The sequence below is a fragment of the Notolepis coatsorum genome (genome assembly GCF_963971535.1).
Source record: "Notolepis coatsorum genome assembly, chromosome: 6".
NCBI lineage: Eukaryota > Metazoa > Chordata > Actinopteri > Aulopiformes > Paralepididae > Notolepis > Notolepis coatsorum.
Genome location: NC_140170.1, coordinates 95,926,633 through 95,950,319, shown reverse-complemented (window position 1 = coordinate 95,950,319; position 23,687 = coordinate 95,926,633). Strand labels below are relative to the sequence as shown.

The 23,687-nt window shown below is 43.8% G+C and overlaps 1 protein-coding gene across 2 annotated transcripts; it reads right to left on the bottom strand.

The window, feature by feature from the left end:
• Positions 1-155: 155 nt before the first annotated feature.
• Positions 156-18,828, bottom strand: utp3 (UTP3 small subunit processome component). Of its 2 annotated transcripts, XM_084317616.1 has the most exons (16): positions 18,645-18,828; positions 18,315-18,399; positions 11,178-11,234; positions 11,029-11,085; positions 10,672-10,801; positions 10,471-10,539; positions 6,902-7,023; positions 6,604-6,759; positions 4,473-4,544; positions 4,343-4,383; positions 4,002-4,098; positions 3,252-3,389; positions 2,663-2,796; positions 1,977-2,037; positions 1,593-1,700; positions 156-1,271 (listed from the first exon to the last, which is right to left on the bottom strand). In XM_084317616.1, the coding sequence occupies exons 1-16, from the start codon at positions 18,659-18,661 to the stop codon at positions 1,182-1,184; spliced, it is 1,434 nt and encodes a 477-aa protein (XP_084173742.1). In that variant the 5' UTR covers positions 18,662-18,828; the 3' UTR covers positions 156-1,181. The 2 variants fall into 2 exon arrangements, with proteins under 2 accessions (XP_084173742.1, XP_084173741.1); XM_084317615.1 differs by having other exon boundaries at positions 156-1,700.
• Positions 18,829-23,687: the final 4,859 nt, after the last annotated feature.

The following is a 23,687-nucleotide window of genomic DNA, read 5'->3' as shown; positions in this document are numbered from 1 at the left end:
ACTCTTGTTCATCAGATTAGTGCTTGAACAGAAATGCATTTTCTCAAATGCATTCATCAAAACGTCAAAGGCTTGCAATTGCTCACTCTTTTCAAGTCACGTCCACGTCATCAAATCCGTCATACAGCGCATCTCCTCAGACATTTTAATCCCAGTTACAATATCACAATAACGTGAGTGACAATGATACAATTCAACAATCCACAGATTCAGATGTCATAATTCACATCCACAATCCACGCATAAAGACGCTTCAATTTATGCTTGAATGAAACACAATCAACGCAGTCGGACTTAAATTACCAAACTGAGAAGTGTACACCTACCACAATGTTCCACTTAAAGCGCCTTATTTCCCCAAAGCTACTCTAGCTATGTATTGAATACGATTAGAGAACAATTTCTCACACTGATCACAATTGTGAATGAACTGAGACTTACCAATAGTTCATCCCTCCTGGCTTCACGTCTACCAGCAATGTCGCTAAAGAAACCCATCAACGATCTCACCTCTACCTTTGCTTATGTTCCGCTAATATGGCTTGTGTGCACATGTCTTCTAATAGTGTTCAGCCAATACTTAGCATAATTACTATACGTCATCTTGTGTCTTCTAAGAAACATATTGCCTTCTACCTTCCATTTTAATGTTCTACAAAAGGCGCTCCTGGAAGTCATGTTGTGAGGAGGCCTAGCGGTATGCAAGTTGTCCAAAAACACACATGATGATGCTTGAAATTATGTTTATTCACATCAAATCAAGTGTAAATGTCATTACGAGAAATATTTTGAGTAGTTAAAACCATTTCTTGTGGGCGCCCCAGTGGTGAACCACATAGCGCGCTCAGCCGCGACTCCCGAACCCGTCGTTATTTGCCGAATGTCTTCCCCCCCACTCTGTCTCCCATTCCTCATCTGTCTCTCCCTACTGGACTGCCCAGTAGAAATAAAGCGATAAAACGCCAAAAAATAAATCTTTAAAAAAAAGAAAAAAAACATTTCTTGTTAAATGTATTTTTAACAACAGATCTGGTTAAATGTCTTTAACACAGCAGATTGCCTGCAGTCATATAATTAAATCTCTTTCAATCCATTGGGATGGTTGACTGTTGCTCCACGACATGTTGCTCCGGTGGTCATGCTGAGCAGAGTGTGATTTGTCCTATATTCTGCAACAGGGTTTATTTAAGCTTGACACTCTTTTTGACTCCAGCACGGATACCAGACATCTCTCCACTGTATCTCGTCTCCTCCCGACGAACCTCCCGAACCTGGAAAATATGGATAGTGACCTTATAATGTAAAACTGTTGAAATGCGTTTGATTTATTTACCGAGATGTAAGTTGTCAATTCTATTTTTGAATGTCATTCCAAAGAAGCCAACTGTCCCATTTTGGAAAACAATCTCAAAAACACAGCCGACTGCTTTACATTTTTTGTAAACAGATCTGAAGATAAGCCATCGCCTTCAACTACGTTTGAATATAATGATTTCCTAAGAATGAAAACCTTCAGGTGGTACTTGTACCTCATTTTGACAGCAGAAAATCTCTTTAAAATAGTCCCAGGAAGGCCCCCTGTCTTTACTAACCTGGCCCTTTCTGCGGATATTGGCTCGTCTGAACTTCTCTCTGTGCTTCACTCTGGGATTCCTGTCGATCTTCTTCCTCTTTGGCGTCAGCCCTTTGTTCTTGGCCATCTGTTAGAATGACAACGAGCATAATGCGATCAGACTGATGGGTCGAAGGTTAGGACGATTATGCAGCTCTCAAGAAAGCCGACACGAGAGACGCAACTGAATGTATCAAAGAATTATTTTCTGATCCGATTATGCCTTGTATTGAATATCGACCCTGATGGGATTGTGTCAGTGATAATACAGGAATAAATACATACTGTACAGAAATGAATGCAATAAATAAAATAATGAATGGCTGTCTGCTTCATCTCATTGTGTATACTGTTAGAACAGTACCTGGTAGGTGATTCCTCTCTTAGCATTTGGATCCAACTCCTGGACTCCACCCTCCTCCAGTCTGAAACCAGAGCACAGGAGACATCAGATCCCCTCCCACAATAAAGGATAAGACCGGTGTAATTACATTTCTCTTATCGTCAGCATAGCCTATGAAAAATCAAACTTTGAAGCATGGTCCATCTAGCTGACACCAGATTATATCTCGTAGAACTTTTCTTTTTAAGTCACAGAGCCGTACTGTTCGCTTTGGTCAGTATAATTCATCACCATGATGAATGCAGGCATTGCACTTTTTCCTGGAACTACTTAATGAAGTGACAGTGATTGCTCTGGAAGTAGTTCCGGTTCAGGCAGAATCGACGCAATCACAGTCACTTTATACAGTAGTTCAAGGAAAATGTACAATGCCTGCATTCATCGTAATGATGAATTATACTGACCAAAGTAAACAGTACGGCTCCGACTTCTGTTTAACAGTTTTTGGAATTATATGACTTCTGGATATGATCTATAATCTGGTGTTGGCTGGATGGACTTTATACGTAGAATAAATGCATTGTAGGTTTTGCTCTTTTCATAGATCATGCATTTTATATAATGCTTTTATACAACATTGGCCTTATCATTTAAGACCCTTTCCATCTCCTTTTCTCTACATACTCTTACAGACAAATCAAGCTCACCCCTCGGGTTCCGTTATACCCTTCCTCTTTAGTTTCAGTCTGTCCTGCACTCCTCTGTAGAAGAGCAGGGCAGCCTCCTCGTCCAGGTCAGACTCGGAGTCCTCCGCCGCCACAGGTCCTGGCTCTCCAGACACCTAGCGTCAACAAGGGGAAGCGGTACACGTTAGCAACATGGCAGAAACCCTGTCGCGTCATGTAAATGAGGGCTACTGCGCATGTCATGACTAATTCCCCTTAAATCCACCCTAAAATTGATTTCACATAATGTTAGTCGAGTTTAGATTTGTAAATATTAAGATGAACACCAGAGATACACAACTCTTATTTTTACTGGGATATTAGGTACATTTTCAGATTCAGAGCTATAAGCTATACATTTAAATAAAAAAATTTATTTACTGTAATAGCTCAAACAAAAACATTTTATGAGCCCACAAAGTCGGTCACCAATTCAGTGTAAAACGGCAAACTCCAAAAAAGGTGTCATTTGAACAGATAATCAGAAATATTATTATTTGAGATGTGTCCCACACTTAAACTTAGCCCGTCCAGACAATATTAATGCAAATTAACAAGCAAAATATCTCACCTTGCCCTTCTTGCTGGAGACTCCAGGTTGCTTGCCTTCCGCCGGCTTCCTTGTGACCTTGTCCTTCCGTTGTCCCGCTAGCAGCGGACGGAGCTGTGGTTCAAGCCGCGCATCGACAGCACTCAGGTCATTGATCATCTGCAGGGAGACGTTCAGAGGCTAATCAGCCAGAGCATCTCTGCTAGCCAGTTCTGTTACAAGAAGGAAAGACCTCTCTCACAATGACAGGACATGCAATTCACACATTGAAAGTGTGGGAGCTAAAACTACCTTCCCCCACCTCTCTTTGATCTCCCTCACCCATCTTCCTTTCCTACCATCATCCCTCATTCTTAACCCCAACAAACCCTCCCCCACCTTTCCCCAAAATGTCATGACACCCTTATCTATGGCCCCCACCCCGGCCTGTTCAGTTTTGTAGGTATAAAGATGTTGAAGATCCGGTGGGGGCTCTCTCATTCCTGGTGTCCTAGCTAGTCACTTCGTTGAGTCATCCAGCCATACTCTTGACTATTTGTATTGATACTTTGACTGAGTTAATAAACTGTATTAATCAGGTCTCTTTTGACTGAGTAAGTTATTCAGCTTCGGCTACTTTCCACCACAAAATTCTGATTGTATACTGTACAATCTAAAGTAAAACAGCCACGTTTTTTGATTGTTGATTGATTGTTTTGTCCAGGGTGAAGTTTGCAACCAAAGCCAGATACACAAACATCAGCAGTTATATACCAGGATACATCAACTTGCATTTCTATAGGTGAGCAGTCTTTCTATCACAGGGTGGTTGTGAGCGGGGATTCGCTTCGCTTTCAGGACCAAGTAGAAACTGATGTTTGTGCAGTAGCTGTGAGGAGAAAGAATCATTAGTAGATGCTCTGTGAATAAATTATAATTTTTTTGAGCATTTATTGCTTTTTCATGGTCAGACATGACCGACAGAGGAGAGGATGAACGGGAGAGGAGGCGGGAAAGACAAGCAACGAATAGGTGTGCGAGGCACTATGCGGTGCGCCACGAGGGCGCCCCAATAAATTACTTTTTAATACACACTTGAAATAATAACATTCCAAATTCTGAATGAGGCTTACTTCAGATAGAGCTGCTGCTTTGTCTTGATGTAGTTGGCAACCTGTGAAAATGAGCACATTTTGACATTAGGATCATTTAGATGCATTTGCCATTGAGAGCAAATAGCAAGTAGGAACTTGAGGGGTTCACCTTGCCAGCGGGGATCCCTCCATCCTTGACCATCTCTACAAGGGGCTGCAGCTCATCCTTCAGTTCTGCAAGCTGCAAAAATCATCCAATAAATCACATGTTGGTATGGAAACCTGGACTAACGGTTATGCCAATTCCCCCCTCCTGGTCATTGCGCGCATTTTCCCCCTACTTGCTGGTATAGGGAGCCCTGAAGTCTATCAGATGCTTCCTCTGATACATAGGAGACAGCCAGCAGCCTCTTTTCACTTGACAGCGCGGACTACCATCACCAGTTCCTTCCCTTGCTGTGCAGGCACCCTGACCGACCTGTAGGAGTCGCTGTTTACAACGACCAGGATACCACCCACCGGCTTCCCACCCGCTGACACTGCCAATTCTGTCAGTATGACGACCGGCCAAGCCGGAGGCACAGCTGACAGCCGGATTCGATACCAGTGTCTCTGCGGTGGTAGACAGACGCTTAGTCCGCTGCGCTACCCGGCCGCCCAGGAGTAGTTGCTTCTTGAAGTTGTAATTCATAGTATTCTCTAGGGGTGTACAATAAATTGCAAATGTATTGCAATTGCACAGTGTATCGACCTTTTTAAATATAGTCGATTCTCCATCTCTCATTCTTCACTTGGTTGGTGTTCTTTAACCAAGATATGAGATGCCAAGCAGACCTTAGCTGAACTGGTCGTATGGTATGGTTAACGTCATTTTAAAAAAGGCACATTTTCATTGTTTACAACCAATAAACAACCAATAAATTTGGAAACACCTGGAGTGCGTGCCTGGACATTGTTTCCCTATTTTTATGTTACAACTTTAAATAAAATCTGTATTTTCCGGAGACAAACTAAACGGTGTAGTATTTATATAACGTATACAATTAGAGCTTTGTAGAGTACTCTTTAACTGCCACGCTGTTTTTCTATCTGTACTCCCTGGCGCCATTTTTTTTTGGCAATTTTCACGATGTTTGCAGACCCATCGTATATTCTATATTATAGCTATGGAGACAATAGTATGGCTCATTTGAAAGGAAATATGTATACTCCAACAGGGAAAAAAACTGTTAGTTCTACATACCTTCGTTCCTGCGCTGTCCCATGCTAAAAATCGTCCCGTTTCAAAATAATCCAGTTCCGTTTTCTGGAACGCGAGATATGACGTGTTTTGTATGCATATGCGCATTTCATGCGGGTTGCTTGCCTGTCACCTATATTATTTCCAGGTCAAAGGTAACATGACCATAGTAGAATGATTCTCATACCATGGGGGGGTTCCTTTCGCGGGGTCGTTTTCTGGGATCATTACAAAGGCATGTTTTATGTTGGGGTTCGGTAAAATAGACGCTACCTTTGTCAGCAGGTCCGCCAAAACCCTGTTCACTCTTGCTCCGAAGTGTCTTGGGTCAGAACAATAAATAACGTTAGTTGGCCCTGGCAGCGCCCAACAGATAACGTTATCGTTACATCCAAACAGCCTGTTTGAAAATACTAGAATCCAACATAGTCTGGTGAAAACGCACCTTATGCTATGGATGGATCGTCACCGTTTGTCCTCTTCATAATAATCTATCTCCAATAGTTCGCTCGTCTAGGCCCTAGTCTGGAGTGCTCTCAACTCTAGTGTCGGCGACTACAGCAGAGTCGTGAACAGATGTTACATGCTCGGCCGGTTTGACTATAGTATTTTTATGATTTACCAGAAGTGCTGAGTCCAATGTAGTCTGGTGAAAATGCACCTTATCCTCCATTAGTTTTGTCCTCTTCATAATAATCTCCAATATTTTACTCCCCATTGCATAGACAGTCCGTAGGCTAGTGGTAGCCAGCAGTGAGTGAGCAACCCCCTTCCCCACAGTAAACTAGCCCAGTTCAAAAGGTAGGCGATACTGCCACCTATCGGGATTCGATCGTCGAAAACGTGTGTATCGTTACACCTCTAGTATTCTCACGGTGTGTCAACCAATATGGCACAATGCCAACACAGCTCATCGGCCACCACAGTTGTAACCTGTTAGTTGACTACAATCACGTTTTGCTGACCAAGACGTCTGCGATGGGGAGTTACTATGAAAGTTATCCTACAATAATTAAGTGTAAAATATTTGGCCTGCTCCGTATCTAGAGCTGTGTATTACCTTTGCCTTGAAGTCCTGGATGAGTTCAAGCAGCTCTGGTGACTCCTTCTTCAGAAGCTTCATCTTCTCCTTCTTAGACATCTCCTTCAAGTCTTTCACAATCCTCTCCTCCTGCTCCACTTTCTTCTCCCCATCCTTCTCCTCTGCAGCCAATTCCTACATTTAGACAACAGACATGCAAACAACAAAACCTCAAATAACTAAATCAATAGAAAGCAAAGTAAGGCTAACAGAAGATGCATCGTGACTAAAATGAGTTTAATATGAAATGGAGACAGGAGTTAGGTTATGCTCAGACCTGGAAAATGTTCAGATCATAGTCCTCCTCACTGAGATTGGCAGCTAAACGTCTCTGAATGTTCTTAGCCTCTTCTTCCTCCTCCTGGTCTTCAGCTTCCACCTCTTCCTGAGTTCTCCCTTCTGCAATAAAAAAAAAACACAAGTAGTGACAGGCCCACATAAAGCACTCATCTTAGGGGCTGGTTACACTGGTGAATACAGCAACGTTTCTGTTGCTGAATGATTACGTTTGCTGTCCAAGTTAAAAAGAAACGCTGTTTTGGCAGGATAACGCGTCGTCCTACTGGCAACGCTGAAATTGTGTTTCCGTTTTGGATACTCGCAGACAATGGTGCCATGTAATCTGCGTGAGCCGGATACGGAGCCGTTCTGCCCAATGCCCATGCGCAGTAGAGACCTGCACGGTTATTTCCAGTGTTTACAGCAGAGCTGTCCAGAATAGCTCTGGCTACCATGTGTTGTTAAGTTATTGTTATAAGGAGCCCAGTCCAAGCTACAACAGTCTGCATTCCCTTAACACTTTGAGTGCCACTCACGAGATATCTCGGGTTTTTAATAGTGACGTTGAATGCCACTCACAAGATTTCTCGGATTTTTAGCGATCTGAAAAATTATTGCATCACCCGAGCCTACCCGAGTATAGCCGAGCGGCGCCGGCGATCACTGTGGAAAAAAGCGCCCCCTGTCGTCTCCCAGATGACATAAGTGATTTTGGAATGGACTCAATGAAAATGAATAGGGAAAAAAATCCGGTACTCCACATTTTCCAGTTCACTGATCCAGCCGGGGTTACCACAGTTCATTCTGGAACCTCAGATCCCCGCTGATCATGGAGTTCTACAGTATCGCGTTGGATCCATACACGTATCGATTTTTTCGAATGGTGATCAGGAATTGGAATATACCAGTTGGATACCATCTGATGTCAGGTAAGGACTCTATGTTATCAGTGTTAGGATAATCAGAGTAAGTTTGATGAAGATATAGGCTGTTTTGTGAAATGTCTTCTTTCGGTTTCACTGTAAAAGTCAGAGAGGAAATCAACGAGGCGATTATCCGTGCGCGGCCGTAATGTGCTTGCGTGTACGTATAATATTGATCATCTAGCGTTTATTTGAAAACGATTCATAAAAAGGCCGACGAATATCAACGTTGTGGAATATTCCACTAAAAGACGATTTTCATAGAATGCTCCAGAATTAGCTGTTTTTTATATCAAAACGGGGGCTTTTCTAACTGCTCTGAAACGGAAACGACGCGATAAAAAAACAATCTGCCTTGACAGCACTGACTGGAAAATAGTCTTTGATAATGCGATGGGCAGATTAGACACATAATTTAATAATTTAAAACATAGATTAGGCGATATTAACGTTAACATTGGCGCCGATGGTGGCATTCAGCCGGTAAAAAGGAAAACCAGGCGTGGCGCTCAAAGTGTTAACAATTGTTTGTATTGAGCCGTATTGTATTGTACCCATTCTGCAATCTGTTAAATAAAGTTTACATCCATTCAATCGCCACCTACTGCCACCTACTGCTTTGGCATTGTACTACATCACTGAGTCTGTGCTCAGGAGGCAAAACCAATGTCTAACTTGACTGCCATTACGTTGCGTTCTGGAAAGCGAAACGGACTTTGAAAACGAAACGAAAATAGCCCTGTGTGTAACCGCAGCCTTAGGGATGCACCGATAACACTTCTTTATATGGATGCATGATACATTGGTATCAGCTGATGATAGTGATTTTGTCATAAATCAGTCCGATGAGCAAAACTGGGCAAATATACATCAAGAAACATATCGGCTGGTGATAGTGATTTTCTTTATTGATTGCATCGATCCGATGAGAAAAACTGGGCCAGTGTGGACAACTGATGATTAGTTCTCCATCTAGCTGCCATTATACATGTTCTTCTCCTTTTGGCCATGCAGAGTTTATTTGGGTAAAGTTACTTGCATGTGACAATGAAGCAGCACAAGATTGTGGGCCAACAACATTGTTTTAGTATTTGATTACCATAGAAACACGTGTTATTTATACAGATCACATCGACAATGGTAATATCGTTTATCGGCCATAACAGAAATGTTAATATTAATATATCGGTATTGGTTAAAATGTTCAAATCGGTGCATCCCTACTTCTCTAGTGCCGATATACCAACTCCGGATGATACCAAGCACTGACCGGACTCATTACTTTTATTGAAAAGACTTGCTCCATTATCTTGGGGTCACTGGACAAAAATTATTGAGAAGAGAATCTAATTTATCTCTGTGTGGAAGCAAAGCAAAGCAATGCAAAGCCTGTAGCTCTCTTGGCAACAAAATCATTGTCTCTCTGCATCTGACCTGATCCAGTACTTTGTACTGAAAATGTCTTCTATGGGAGGACAAGGAACATTCCTAAGTGAATGTGTTTGTGCGTTCCTGTTCTGCATCGAATTATTTCATTGGCTAGCTAGCACCACTTTCTCCATCGTATAACCTTCCAAGTGCACATAATTCATACTCATGCACAAGTTAGCCAATCATAGGTGCAAGGTACTTTCATCACGTCACTATAAATTATACAGATTCTCCTGACAACTTTAGAGAAGCTTGTTATTGCTACAGGAGATATCTCCGTCTGTTCTCACATAGCAGATGCTCTGTGTGCTGAACAGATCCAAAACGAGCGAAGACAAGCGTTTCTTTGACAGTTCTTAGAGAGATCTAATATGCCTCTATGTGCCAAAATGTTGTTGTAATAAATGAGATATTACAGATTGGACTTGGTATTGGATTGTCTGTTACCGAGACTTAGTTTTAGCTTGGTATGGGCCTGTTACCTGATACCAGTATCATAATTTTAGTACGGGTACGGGCCAGGCCAGTTACCTGATACCAGTATCATGGTTTTAGCTTGGTACAGGCGTGTTATCAGCATCATAGTTTTAGCTTGGTACCGGACTGTTTTCTGATACCAGCATCATAGTGTTAGCTTGGTATGGGCCCGTTACCCGATACCAGCATCATAGTTTTAGCTTGGTGTGGGCCGGTTACCAGCATCATAGTTTTAGCTTGGTACAGGCCCATTACCTGATACCAGCATCATAGTTTTAGCTTGGTGTGGGCCTGTTACACGATACCAGCATCATAGTTTTAGCTTGGTGTGGGCCTGTTACACGATACCAGCATCATAGTTTTAGCTTGGTACGGGCCCGTTACCTGTTACCAGCATCATAGTTTTAGCTTGGTACAAGCATGTTACCAGCATCATAGTTTTTGCTTGGTACGGGTCTGTTACCAGCATCATAGTTTTACCTTGGTACGGGTCTGTTTCCTGATACCAGTATCATAGTTTTTGCTTGGTACAGGTCTGTTTCCTGATACCAGTATCATAGTTTTTGCTTGGTACGGGTCTGTTTCCTGATACCAGCATCATAGTTTTAGCTTGGTACGGGACGGTTTCCTGATACCAGCATCATAGTTTTAGCTTGGTACGGGACGGTTTCCCCGATACCAGTATCATTATCATGTTTTATCTCAATGCCATGGGTTGCGGTGAGAGGATACTTACTGACAGCCACATAATCGGAGTCATAGAACATATCCTTCTTTTTTCCCCAGGCCAGGTCACTGGGGAGACCTAGGAGAGACAACACAAATACACTTAATAAGGACAGGCTTCTCAACTGTAAAAAAAAATATATATATATATAAATTATTAATATTGATAATAATAATAAATCAATCAACAGTGAGTTCATGTTCATTTTACCATCTTCCTTCTTCTCCTCTAGATCACTCTCCATGTCTGTCCCCTCTTCCTCTTCCGCCTCCACCGCCTCCCCCTCTTCTTCCTCCTCATCTTGTTCTGATTCAGAATCATCAAGTGCCATCACTTCCTCCTGTAAAAAGCACAAGCACCACATAACTACTTTTCCCCCCTTGACATAGGGAAACATTTCAAAGTTCTTGATATATCAACATTGTTTTTGAGCTGAGCTTGGACTGGGTCTCGGCCCAAATTAACCTGCCTATGACAGTGTAAGGAACTGTGCCGCTAGTGTTCCTGAAGTGCTCTATAAGCAAACAAGAGCTCTGCTCACTGACCGATGAAATCCCATTAACTAACCTCGTCGTCCATATCTTCCTGGTCGCTGTCCATTTTAACACCACGGGCCAGGAGATTCTGTGGCAAAGAGTTAACAAAGCATAAGAGGTCATGGAGAGAGGAAAATAATTATCAATAAATAATAGATAATCACTGCTTATGGAACTTACCGTGATCTTTGCATCGTGAAACTCGTCAACCTTGTCTTTTGTGTAATCTGCAGATTTCTGTGAGAAAAGAGGAGAACAGACAATAGCGATGTTCCATTTTTATTGTCATTTCGACATCAGTACTGATTGCAACAAATACACAACCAAGGTCACAAAGTGTTGACAGATTGCCCCGAGCATGTTGTTTAATTTGTTTATCATGCATACGTTCAAATGAACATAACCAACCTCCCAATGATGAGTTCATCAGAACACTGAACTCTCCACTCACAAGTACACACACACACACATGCGGCAACCGCTAAAACAATCACTTTAAACAAAATGTCACTTTAAAAAATAGAAAGTCACTTTAAAGGGAGGAGGTACTGTATAGTATGCTGCCCTGTCAAGGCAGACCGCAGTAACTTCCAAACAGTGAAAAATGGCTTTAAAGTTATATTTCGTATGGCTTATCGCGTCCCGCTCAAGCCGATTGAGATACCCCTTATCTCCTTGTACCTACTGTACACCACCACGAACACAACTTATACACCCACACCTGACCGGGTCCCGCCTCTATGGAGGCGTAGCCTATAAGACCATGGTCATGGTCACCAAACACAGGGCTGTACGTTAACTTTTTTTGCACATAGCACTGGTGCTACAGAGGTTGATCGTTTTGTAGCACAGGCCAAAATCTTGTAGCACAAGTATAAAATGTGTTATATTTGTAACAGTCACAAATGTGCCTATTGTATTTGTGTTATTTAGTTGCAGTGCCATGTTTGGCTGTCATTTTCATGCTGACAAGTTGACGTCACACAGCCAGACACGTTACGTGTAAGGAATTATGGGATTTGGTGTTGGGTGTATGGACTCTATTAGGGGTGGGAATCACCAGTTTCATCACGATACGATATAGATTCTTTGGACAACAATACGATATTTGCTGATATATGCCACGATATGAATGATACGATGCAGGTGCCTGCAATCGATATGAGACGATATCATAACATAAGCCCATTTAACACAATCAGTAACATTTAGATCAACTCAAAAAAGGCAACGGAAATATCATTTGACATTTTTATTTTTGACCTCTTCCAGACTTTTAAAGGAAAAACAATCTATTGTTTTTAATACACATAGACCTCCTGTTCACTGTAAAGTGCCACGTTTTGATATATTGAGCTTTAAACTTTAAGTTAAATGTTTTGGAACTCGCAACACGCAACCGTTTTATGTTGCATGATCATGAATACATTTATTTTGTATTGTATTTTTTATGTTTAAATATCAACATTATCTGTCCACCCTCAGTACATTTACTATCAATATAATATACTCGTCTGACTTCATGTGATCTTTCCAAACGCACACACACACACAGAGAAGGGAGAATGTCTGCCCCCTCCGTTCTCTCTATATAAATATGGCTATGAACAGCTTGTTGTTAGCTCATGCTAACGTAACGTTCATTTTGGACTTTATGACGCGAGGATTGCAAAGCATGTTATATGCATTTGACCCGTTGCCGAATAAAACAGCAGGGATTTGTTTTGGGTCGCGACAAGACTATCCACTAGCTCTGTTTCAATGTCCGCGTTCCAAACGCTACTGCTGCTGAGACGAGTCCTGCCGTGTTGTGAGCTGAGCCGAGCGGATATGAGTCACTGTACATTGAGCTCGCAACTCGCGGGGATATTGTTCGCTAGGGATTATGGGATTTGGTGTTTGATATATGGAGTCTTACGCAGAAGGGACATTGTATTTAATCGCACAAGACTACAAGTACCAAGTGGATAGCGGGCCATCGCACCAGTGCTATTGAAGTCAATCCTTTCATCGCACAGACTGACGTCAGTGTCGCACGTGCGACATATATATCGCACTGTACAACCCTGACCAAACACCCTACCTCTATTTTTGTTCCATCATATTGGATGCAATGCACCTTATATAACTAGTAGTATGAAAAAGATTGGAGGAATTGCGTAATGTTGAAAGCTTACCGGAGGGTTGCGTGCCCCTGGCATCTTCGAGGCATGTTTCAGCGACACGACGGGCCTATGTTGATGTTCCTCATCTGTCGGCAGCCAGATCAAGGTGCAGCGTACAACGTTGGCTATCGAGCCGGGTTGTACAACGGTGAGCCCTGTGTCATTAGGCACGGGTATTAGTGTTAGTAATGCTGGGTTGTTGTTACACAACCATGTTGTGTGTTGGCGCCAGGGGGGGGATGGTTTGGTGAACGTTCACTGCGGTGAACGGGTTCCAAACGGTCCTGCAAGCGTGCTGTTAAACAACTAATGCTAGCTACATGCTAATACTAATGCTACATGCTGAACTCTACTGCTACGCTGTTCTAATGTCTCCGCCGTGAGATGTTGTCACTTCTCCCTCCTCTTGCCCGGTTCATCAATGAAGGTCAGTCGGTAGCTGATGTGGGGGTTTTGCTGAGTCCTATTTACGGGTAAATGGGTTGACAACAGGGTAGGCCGTGGCTAGGTAGCCTAGCCAGGTACGTTACCTTTGTGTTCCGGCGGGGTCTGTTGAACGGTGTCCCCATCTGGGAGCCGATGCGTGAGCTCGGCGGTGTAGCAGTAGAGCTATACTACTGCAGGATGGGACTTAACGGCGGGTTAGGGCTCAGCTGGCTAGTTCCTATCCACATTGGCGTCGGGTAGTGGGGCTATGGGTCCAGCCGACATTGTAAACATGTTGCGTGTTGTGCGCAGGCGGTTGTTGATCTGGGTTCCACATCGCCTCACGCTAGGCTGTAGTAGTGTAGGGGCTACTGTTTTGTTCTGTCACTCTGCTATGAGAAGGTCTGTCTATGCTACAGCTTTCTCTCCTCTCAACCATGCATGCTGACGGTCAATCGGTGTCTATTGGGAGAGTATGCGGGGGGGGGGCTTTGTTTACCTTTTTTGGTAAATGGGCTAAGCTAGGGCTGGTGTGCTGTTGTGAATATTTTGAATGAAGGCGGGACTAGTTCGCTCTGGTCCGCCTCCCCTTAACGTTGTGTATATGGGTTTGCTCATTCTACAGTATTTTGTGGTTTTGTTCTTTTATTCATTTAATCCTTTCAGGGTGCACACCACAGTGGAGGTTGCTGTTTGCAACCACCAATGCTGCTCCATGTTAACATCAGTCCTTTGCTTTTGACATATTGAAACAGTGCCCCGCCCGGCCGACGCCATGGGTGGGTCGGCCTGGCAAGTGGCTGGTGGGCTGCTAAAGCCTGTACCGCCACGGTATGGAATTGGCAGCGATTAGAAAATGGTGTCTGGTGGCGGGGCCTTGAGGGCCAGCCGACGTAGACACATCGCGCGAGGTTGTTGACGTTATTAGCTTTGACCCAGCCGCAAGCTATAACCGCTCAGGGTTCCCCTCTCCGCAGGGGATTTTGGTCTTCTGCTGGAGCTCGAGCGGTATTGTCCTAGGCCCCACACCGCGCAGCCAGAAGAAGAGAGAGCACGGCCTCGTCAGCGGCGATGACGAGGCCCTCGACAGGCGGCCATGTTTTCCCCCGCCGGAGGTATACTGGGCGTTGAATCGACAGGTGTCCACAAGGCCGACAGCCTTGGCGGCCGAGGGATCGGCCATGTTGGATGGGTTCGGCTTGAACAACAAGCAGTCACCGTCCTGCCGCGAGCAGCCCGCTCTCCGATCACTCCCTTCCCCAACACCAGCGGAAAAAGTGGGCTCCGATTGTTTCCTTTGGCTGCGGGCCGCGTGCCTTCGTTGAAGCGCGGGCGGCCCCACTTTTCGCTTCTCATGGGGACAGGGGCTGACACCCAGTTGATGGCTGAGCCTGGGTCTGTCCGTGAGAATGTTGTGCTGTCAAGCGGCTCCCACACCATAAGCTGTGTTGGTTGAGCCTGGTGTTACGTCTGTCAACTATAAGTGTCGTCAGCAGGGGGGCTCGAAACCTTTTGAGGCACACAGTGCGGGCTTCCCCGGCCTCGTCTTCGCCAGGCCAGGTATCATGTTGGTGCCTCCCACTCCTGAAAGATTGGCAGTGGTCTCGCAGGCACGCGTGATTTGGGTGGTAGTAATTAATATCACTGCAGGGCTACGGTGTGTAGGAACCCATGGGGTCCTTACACCTTGCATGTCCGGCTGCAGAACAACTCCTCAGCATGTTCTGGAGGGGTGTTCAGTGGGGGGGCTTTTTTCACCTAGAAAGCCCCCCATATCAAACCGGCCCTTTCTGTCGGGGTCCCCCCTTGGGTGCGATTGCCTCATGGGTGGTGTCAGGGTCAGATGTCCCGACACGGAACGCTCTGCTCGCACGGTTCCAGGGTTGGCTACGCACAGCGGGTGGGACCGGGCCAACTATCTACAGTTCCTGGCGGACCTGCGCCACATGGCGGCGGGTGCGTTGGGAGTGTCATCACATATGACTACGGCAGTACCATATGTCGAGGTGGATGGAGAGAACGCTGGGGCGGGGACTTGTGTTTACACAACCCCACCCGTTTTCGGGTTTGGTACAGACCCTATTGTCAGGGTCTCCAGCAGTGACAGCTCTGGTCAACGAGATCCAATCTCTGTGGACGAAGCAAGCCATCGTCGTGGCGTTCTCCTCCCGGTGTTCTCTGGTGCCTGAGAAATCGGGGGGGGGGGGGGTGTCAGACCCAGGCTGGACCTGTCCCATGGGAAGGTTCAGCATTTTTTGGATCGTCCCTACCTGTTGAACACTGTCAGGTGGGGGTCTGGTTCTCCTCCATAGACCTGTAGGATGCGTATGCGCATCTCCGATCTTCCATCCTAGGGCTCAAGTTCAAGTTTCTTTAATAGTTGTCATACAGAAGTACAGAATACTTTCATACAAAATGCTTCTTACTGTTACGCTCCAGAGACTGTGCTAGACAAGATAGTATCAAATAACATAGTATAGCATGTAAATTAGAAGTAGAAAATGAGGTCACAGTGTTCAGTATAGACATATGTACAATGTTCGATGCAGAGTAGACGTAACTGAGTTACCATAAAATATACAATACTATGCAGTGTACTAATGTACAATACTATATAGTGCAAAGCAGAAATGGGATGAGGTACAATTTAGGTACGAGTTGTAGTGTAATCCTTCATCAATAAATATAAAGTGTGGGGAGTGGGTGCTACAGTGTGTTTGTTTAAAGTGAGTGTGTGCTATAAAGTGTGGGGAGTGGGTGCTACAGTGTGTTTGTTTAAAGCGAGTGTGTGCGTGTGGATGTGTGTGCTATGTGCGTTTGATGGTTGTTGTTGTGTAGTGTTCATTGTTCGTTGAGCAGCCTGATGGCCTGTGGATAGAAGCTTCTTCTGAGTCTTTCTGTGCTCGCCTTGAGACTCCGGTATCGCTTGCCTGACCGCAGCAGTTCAAAGAGGCAGTTGTTCGGGTGACTGGAGTCTTTAATGATTCTCTTAGCCTTGCCCCTGCACCGCTTGTTGTAAATGTTCTGGAGGGTGGGGAGCCCCCCTCCAATCGTGCGTTCGGCTGAACGTGTCACTCTTTGTAGTCTGCTTCGGTCTTGTGCAGTGCTATTCCCAAACCAGGAGGTGATGTTGCCAGTCAGGATGCTCTCTATTGTACATGAGTAGAAGTTCTTAAGGATCTTCTGACTGACTTGGAACTTCCTTAGGCGCCTGAGGAAGTAGAGGCGTTGTCGTGCCTTCTTCACAACACTGTCAATGTGTGTGGTCCATGTCAAGTCCTCGGATATGTAGGCTCCGAGGTACTTAAAGCTGTTGACTCTCTCAACCGGTGCCCTGTCGATGCTGAGGGGGCTGTAGTCCTTGACCCCCGACCTCCTGAAGTCCACAATCATCTCCTTTGTTTTGCTGACGTTCAGGGAGAGGCTGTTTTCCTGGCACCATCCCGCCAGGACCTTGACCTCTTCCAGGTAGGCCCTCTCGTCGTTGGCAGAGATCATGGTCCTCCCCGGGCCCCTTTGTAAGGTTTTACCTCATGGACATGACCGGGGGTTCTGTCTCCCAGGCGGTTCTGGGGTCTGTGGCCTTTCCTGCTTCCCGTCCTTTGGTAGGGTAGCAGGAGTGTGTGGGTATGGGCCACAGTGTGTTAGGTCACACGTGGTTCCGCCTGTGCTGTGTGTTCAAGGGGTTCTAGTTCCCTCTTGTTCGCACTCAGGTGGAGTTGAATGCGCCCCCCCCTTCGTTAGGAAGGATGGGGTGACAGGGCTCCCCGCACCCCTTGATGTGGGCTTATGGGTCCTCAGGGGGTACATCTGTCGGGTCTCGCGTCCGCTCTAACCCATATCTCAATAGGCTTGAGCGGGACGCGATAAGCCATACGAAATATAACGATTAACCTGTTATATGAGTATTGGCTGAGCGTCCCGCTCTAAGCGGCTCTGAGTTCCCTTTTGAGGGATCTTTTACTGGAACGGGATTTGGCGAGGAAGGGTGTTTGGTGACTATGACCATTTTTCTCAGTTTCACTGTTTGGAAGTTACTGCGGTCTGCCTTGACAGGGCAGTATAGTTTAGATACTTTAAGGAGTTAAAATTGTAAATTGTATAGTAGTGTATATAGGAACCAGTTTCTCAGGAACTTAGCATGTCTTTTTTACCATGCATATCTTGTGTCTTACCCATTTTATTTGTTCTATGCCCATTTTATTATTGTATTTTGCACAATCGATGCAGGCATGACCACCCGCATTTCACTGTATGCCCTGGTATGTATGTGACAAATAAACCTCTTGATTCTTGATGAGTTCATGTTTTATTATCGGACACACATTTCTTATCGATATGTACAAAATTGTCAATAACCTTTTTCTCAAGCAACCTGCTGTGCTGACCAAATTGTTTGCAATATATACACAATAGAAAAAATACACTTAAAAATAAAAGTGTATAAAAAAGGAGACCTTAAAATTAAAGCCTATCAAAACATATAAAATGTGCAGAGGCTATTATAAAAGGTGCAATCTGTAAACAAATAGGTGGCCCTGACCACTAAAAACCAAACATGGGATTGGACATTGGAGAGATTATTTCATGATCAAATTTGACTGCATGAACTCTTCATACAAGGACTGTGTGTACCTCTGCAAATTTTGTATGTCTGTATGTGAAGCTGCGATAGTATCGTGGCCTATATTTTTAATTTGTGAAAACATTGGCTACAAAACGTTACCTTATCTGGGACAGGCATGTGTTTAAAGGCTTCAGGGTCGTCATCGTCATATTGTGGCGCTGTCGGTTTTGGCTTCCGTTTTGCTCTGTTTGAATGAAAGTAGTGTATTAGCTATGCAATCAAGAACGTGCCAACACAAAAGTTTAATCGAACCATAGGGATACACCGTATAGCTATAGGAATGAGTCCACAGTTTGCCTACGAAGGAATCGAAAATATCACATAATAAATAACAGTTGGAATCACTTATAATTTACAGTGGCGTTAGTTAGCCTAGCTCACAAAGTGAGTACATTGTTGCTTTCCCTGATACGTTTGGCTTGAACTTACCTTTGTGCTCGAACCATAATGGAAAACTGGAATAATCTTCAAGTTGGCTAGACTTTATATACAGTACAAGTAAAATAACCGACGTTGTACGTTTACGTTTCAAATATATTATTTACTAAGTTAACCACAACTCTTAAAATATCCGAGGATAGAAGGACACATTTATCTTCTACTCCCCATGTGCTTCCGGGATTTCTTCTTCTAGTTTAAGACTACGTTTGATACCAAGCCTGATGCAATAACATTGCCACCTAGCGGCTGACTCGAGAGTAGACCGTGTTCTTCTTCTTTTCTATTTGATTGGCGGTTGGCAATCACTTTCGATGAGCATTACCGCCATCTACTGATAAGGACTGTGGATCTGGATGTTCTACATCCTATAAAATAAACCTGTTGTTCTCAAAAAAATAAACTGTCCATACAAACTTTCGAGACCGTGTTGATAGCAGCTGCATAATTTATTAAACCATTGTACATGTCGTGTTTTTGTATTCAGTTCAATACAATTTAACAACAGTCTATACAGTGTACCAGACAAATAAACTAAATATATTTCATAATAATTTCATTCCCACACATTTCATGTCATAAACCCATTAAATTAGGCCTACATCATGCCTATGTATCTTTCCTGTGACAAAATGGCATCCAATGTAATAAAAAAAAGTCAACCAACGAACTCAATTCTTGTACCGGATCTCCTCTCTGGTAAACAAGAATACCCTGAAGACTGGCAGGAGCACTCATTCAAGGGTATACGACTATGCTTGCACCTCATGGTACCAAAGCACCTCAAAGGCACTAAAAACCAAATTACAAACATCTCAAAACAAACTAGTCAGACTACTGCTTGACCTGACTCCTAGAACCCACCTCACCCCTGCCCACTTTGACAACCTAGGATGGCTTATAGTAGACGACAGAGTACAGCAACTTGCAATGGGCCTGGTCTACAAGATACACTACACTACACGACCAAGGTACCCATGTACATGTAAAAATACTTCCCAAAGGTCAGTGAATACCACGATCACAACACCAGAGGGAGCTCCACAAATCATGTTAAACCCAGATTCGGCTCAAACAAGGGACTAAACACGTTTCGCAATTATGCCACATCAATGTGGAACGCCCTACCCAAAGCTGTAAAGGAATGTGAATCACTACCCACTTTCAAAACCACTCTCAAAGAACATCTACGGGAGACTGCAATTAGAAACTGGCCCCCACAAATGTCCTAACCCAGTTGTACAGTAAATGACCAGGTATGGCTTTGTCAGTATTCCAATGTACAGTGTACATTGTCCCCCTACCCAACCCCCCCCCCCCCCACCTCCAATGTACAGTCCCCCCCCCCCCCAACCCCACCCCACCTACCCAACCTCCTCCAATGTACAGTTTATACGTCAAATGTATATACACTCTTTTCTGGACACTTTTTGTATCACGTATTTGCAAATCTGGTATGTCATAAATGTATAGATGTAGCAGTACTGTCTATCTGTATGTCGTGTGTGTCATATATGTTATGATGAATTGAAAATGGGGGACCCTGATGTAAACAAGATGAAAGTCTTTCTCTGGTCTGCATCCCCTTAACAATTGTATGTATTGAGCTGTACTGTACTGTACCCATTCTGCAATCTGTTAATAAAGTTTTCAATCAATCAATCAATCAATCAATCAATATGTCCTGAAACATAATATTATACAATAAGGTAGTGTTAAAACTAGTAATAACCCTGTTCACTCACTATTCACTAACAATACCTACATGGTTAAGTGTTTTGTTTTCTGAGTCATAGCTCTGTTTCACTCTGATAGCGAAATTATCGTAACACTACATAGTTTATTAGAGCAACTCTTCACTTTGGCAGCTACCTTTTTTCAGTGAAGGAAGATACGGGAGAGCTATCTATCCCTAGAACGGCTGATATTCCATACATCGCATGTATTCCATATACAGCCATAGAACACTCAATGCAAATTTGCCCCGTGGCATTCTAATTAGTCACGCTCTGTGTGTGAACTCACCCAATAATTAATTGCTGTGACTTGGGGTCAGTTCTTGTCATATAGTATCAAATTCATTTGAAGGTTCTGGCAGAAAACCTATATTTAGTCAAATATCTCCACTTTTCCACAAGATTCACACATTCTGTGTATGCGACGGAATGGCAAGCACAACAGCACCAATCACATGAAATCTCTGTTGGTGCGTTTACAATTGCCCAATTACCCCTCACCATATTTGTGATTAACAGAAGATTTCATGTGATTGGTGCTGCTGTGCTTGTCTGTGGTTGTCTTTTGAGTCTTAATTTTAATCAAGTGTCTTTGAGCACCTGGAAAAGCACTATATAAGATAGATGTATTATTATTATTATTATTAATTTTAGTAACACTTATCAGCTGGATCTGGTTACCATATAATCACCTCCAAATCATGTGAGTCACCTTCAATAATACAACAATAGTTGATTATCCTTCAAACATGAGTAGCCTATTTTTCAATAGTAACAATGCTGTCCACTGGCGGACTCAGGGGGGCGGTGCAGCCGTGCCCTTGGTGTCCCCATGGTTGAAAACATCACGCTAAAGTGCTCTCTTGAGTGTCCAAAGCGAGAAGACGTGCCCTATTGGCTGCCCTTCACATGGGAAAACATAGCAAGACAATTCAATAACGGATAAACGGATCAAATGTGATGCAGTGCCCTATGGGTGTCCTTCCAATGGTCTAAACTTGACTAGGGATGGGAATCGAGAATCGGAATCGATAGGGAACCGGTTCCTAATTGTCTGATTCCTGGAATCGTATGCCTCTGTGACTATCGATTCCTCTTAGGGGTGACAGTGGCTCGGGAGGTAGAGCAGTCGTCTGGTAATCCGGAGGTTCCCGGTTTGATTCCCGCTCCTCCTGGGCAGCATGTCGAAGTGTCCTTGAGCAAGACACTTAACCCCTAACTGCTCCCGATGAGCAGGTTGGCACCTTGCATGGTCACCTCTGCCGTCGGTGTGTGAATGTGTGAGTGAATGGGTAAAATGTGAGGAACAAATTGTAAAGCGTTTTGGATAAAAAACGCTATATAAATGCAGCCATTTACCATTTATGCTTATCGATGCCATGTTTTTCCGACAGTTGTGCATTTAAAAACAAACGTTTGTGCCACGCATGCAGCCATAGCAGACTATTTGATTCCTTGACTAGGAAAACCTAAAGGGCTCGATATTGCGACCGTTTTGTGTGTGCAGTGAAAACTGAAAGTGCTTTGCATCCTAGTCATTCATTTTACATGGTAAAGTAACAATAGCCGCTAGCTAGCTAAATAGCCATGCTCATTGCAGAGAGAGACAGAGAGAGAACACTGAGCTGGCACGGGTGGGGGCTCGGGGGCTCGGGAGCCGTCTCTGTGTGTGTGTGTGTGTGTGTGTGTGTGTGTGTGTGTGTGTGTGTGTGTGTGTGTGTGTGTGTGTGTGTGTGTGTGTGTGTGTGTGTGTGTGTGTGTGTGTGTGTGTGTGTGTGTGTGTGTGTGTGTGTGTGTGTGTGTGTGTGTGTGAGTGTGTGTGTGTGTGTGTGTGTGTGAGTGTGTGTGTGTGTGTGTGTGTGTGTGTGTGTGTGTGTGTGTGTGTGTGTGTGTGTGTGTGTGTGTGTGTGCGTGCGTGCGTGCGTGCGTGCGTGCGTGCGTGCGTGCGTGCGTGCGCGCGACATCAGAGGAGGTAGAAGACTCGGAATTTCGGTAGGTGAATTGCTTTCCTAGATGTTACTTATGTGTCAGTTATGTTTTTACTTTTAACTTTTATTTATACAGGTAGGTTATTGCTAACGAATTTTAGTTTGCAATAACAACCTGTTGAATGCAACTACAGTCCAATAGATTAAATGAGTTCTCAAATACATTATTTTATTTAAGTATTATAGTTAATAATTTATTTTACAGTTTTTGTATTTTTCTGACATGGGGGCTCAACAATAAATGATAAATGACAATCAGAAATGTCAAGTTGCATGTTGTTATTCTAACCAGCTTAGTTGTGTTGCATTTCCAATTTATTTATTTAAATTATAAATGTATCAGGAATCGATAAGGGAATCGATAAAGGAAGCATATCGATAAAATCTTATCAATTCCCATCCCTAAACTTGACATTCCCAATGGGTGCCCTTCCAATGGTCTAAACTTGTGATAAAGTGCCCTCTATGCTGCCACTACATGACAGTGTTGTGATAAAGTGCCCTCTATGCTGCCACTACATGACAGTGTTGTGATAAAGTGCCCTCTATGTTGCCACTACATGACAGTGTTGTGATAAAGTGCCCTCTATGTTGCCACTACATGACAGTGTTGTGATAAAGTGCCCTCTATGTTGCCACTACATGACAGTGTTGTGATAAAGTGCCCTCTATGCTGCCACTACATGACAGTGTTGTGATAAAGTGCCCTCTATGCTGCAACTACATGACAGTGTCCTTAGGGTTCCCTTTCCAGTAGACAAAATGTGAGGCAGTGCTATAAAGGCTATCCCTACATGCGTGAGAATGTTGCAAGGTTTCCTAATGGATGCCCCTCCAGTGGAGAACATGTGATGTGAAGCTATACAGTAGGTGCCCCTACAATGGGATAAACTCGAGGTTCCCTTTCTGATGAAAACTCATGAAGTACCTTATGAATTGAGTCCATTATGAATTGAAAATGGGTGACCCTGATATAAACAAGACAAACGTCTTTCTCTGGTCTGCATCCCCTTAACAATTGTGTGTATTGAGCCGTACTGTATTGTACCCATTCTGCAATATGTTAAATAAAGTTTTAATTCATTCATTCATTCACCTCTTAGATGTACCCGTTCCAAGTGAGAGGAAGAATGGGGGGAAAGTATTGAGTGCCCTCTGTGTCCCTTCATGCAATACATTATGATGATGTGCCCTCTAGAGCAAGAAAATTACATAACATGTCTTAATGAGTGTTCTTCTAGTGGAGAAGACGTGATGCAGCGGCCTATAAGGTGCCTTTACAATTGTCTAAACTTGACCTTCCCTATGGG

Excerpts from the sequence above, each read along its gene's own strand:
- utp3 (XM_084317615.1), bottom strand. Across the intron at positions 11,235-18,314 it reads ACATGCCTGTCCCAGATAAG|AAATCTGCAGATTACACAAA; the intron begins GTAACGTTTTGT and ends CTTTTCTCACAG. Across the intron at positions 10,802-11,028 it reads AGGAAGATATGGACGACGAG|GAGGAAGTGATGGCACTTGA; the intron begins GTTAGTTAATGG and ends TGCTTTTTACAG.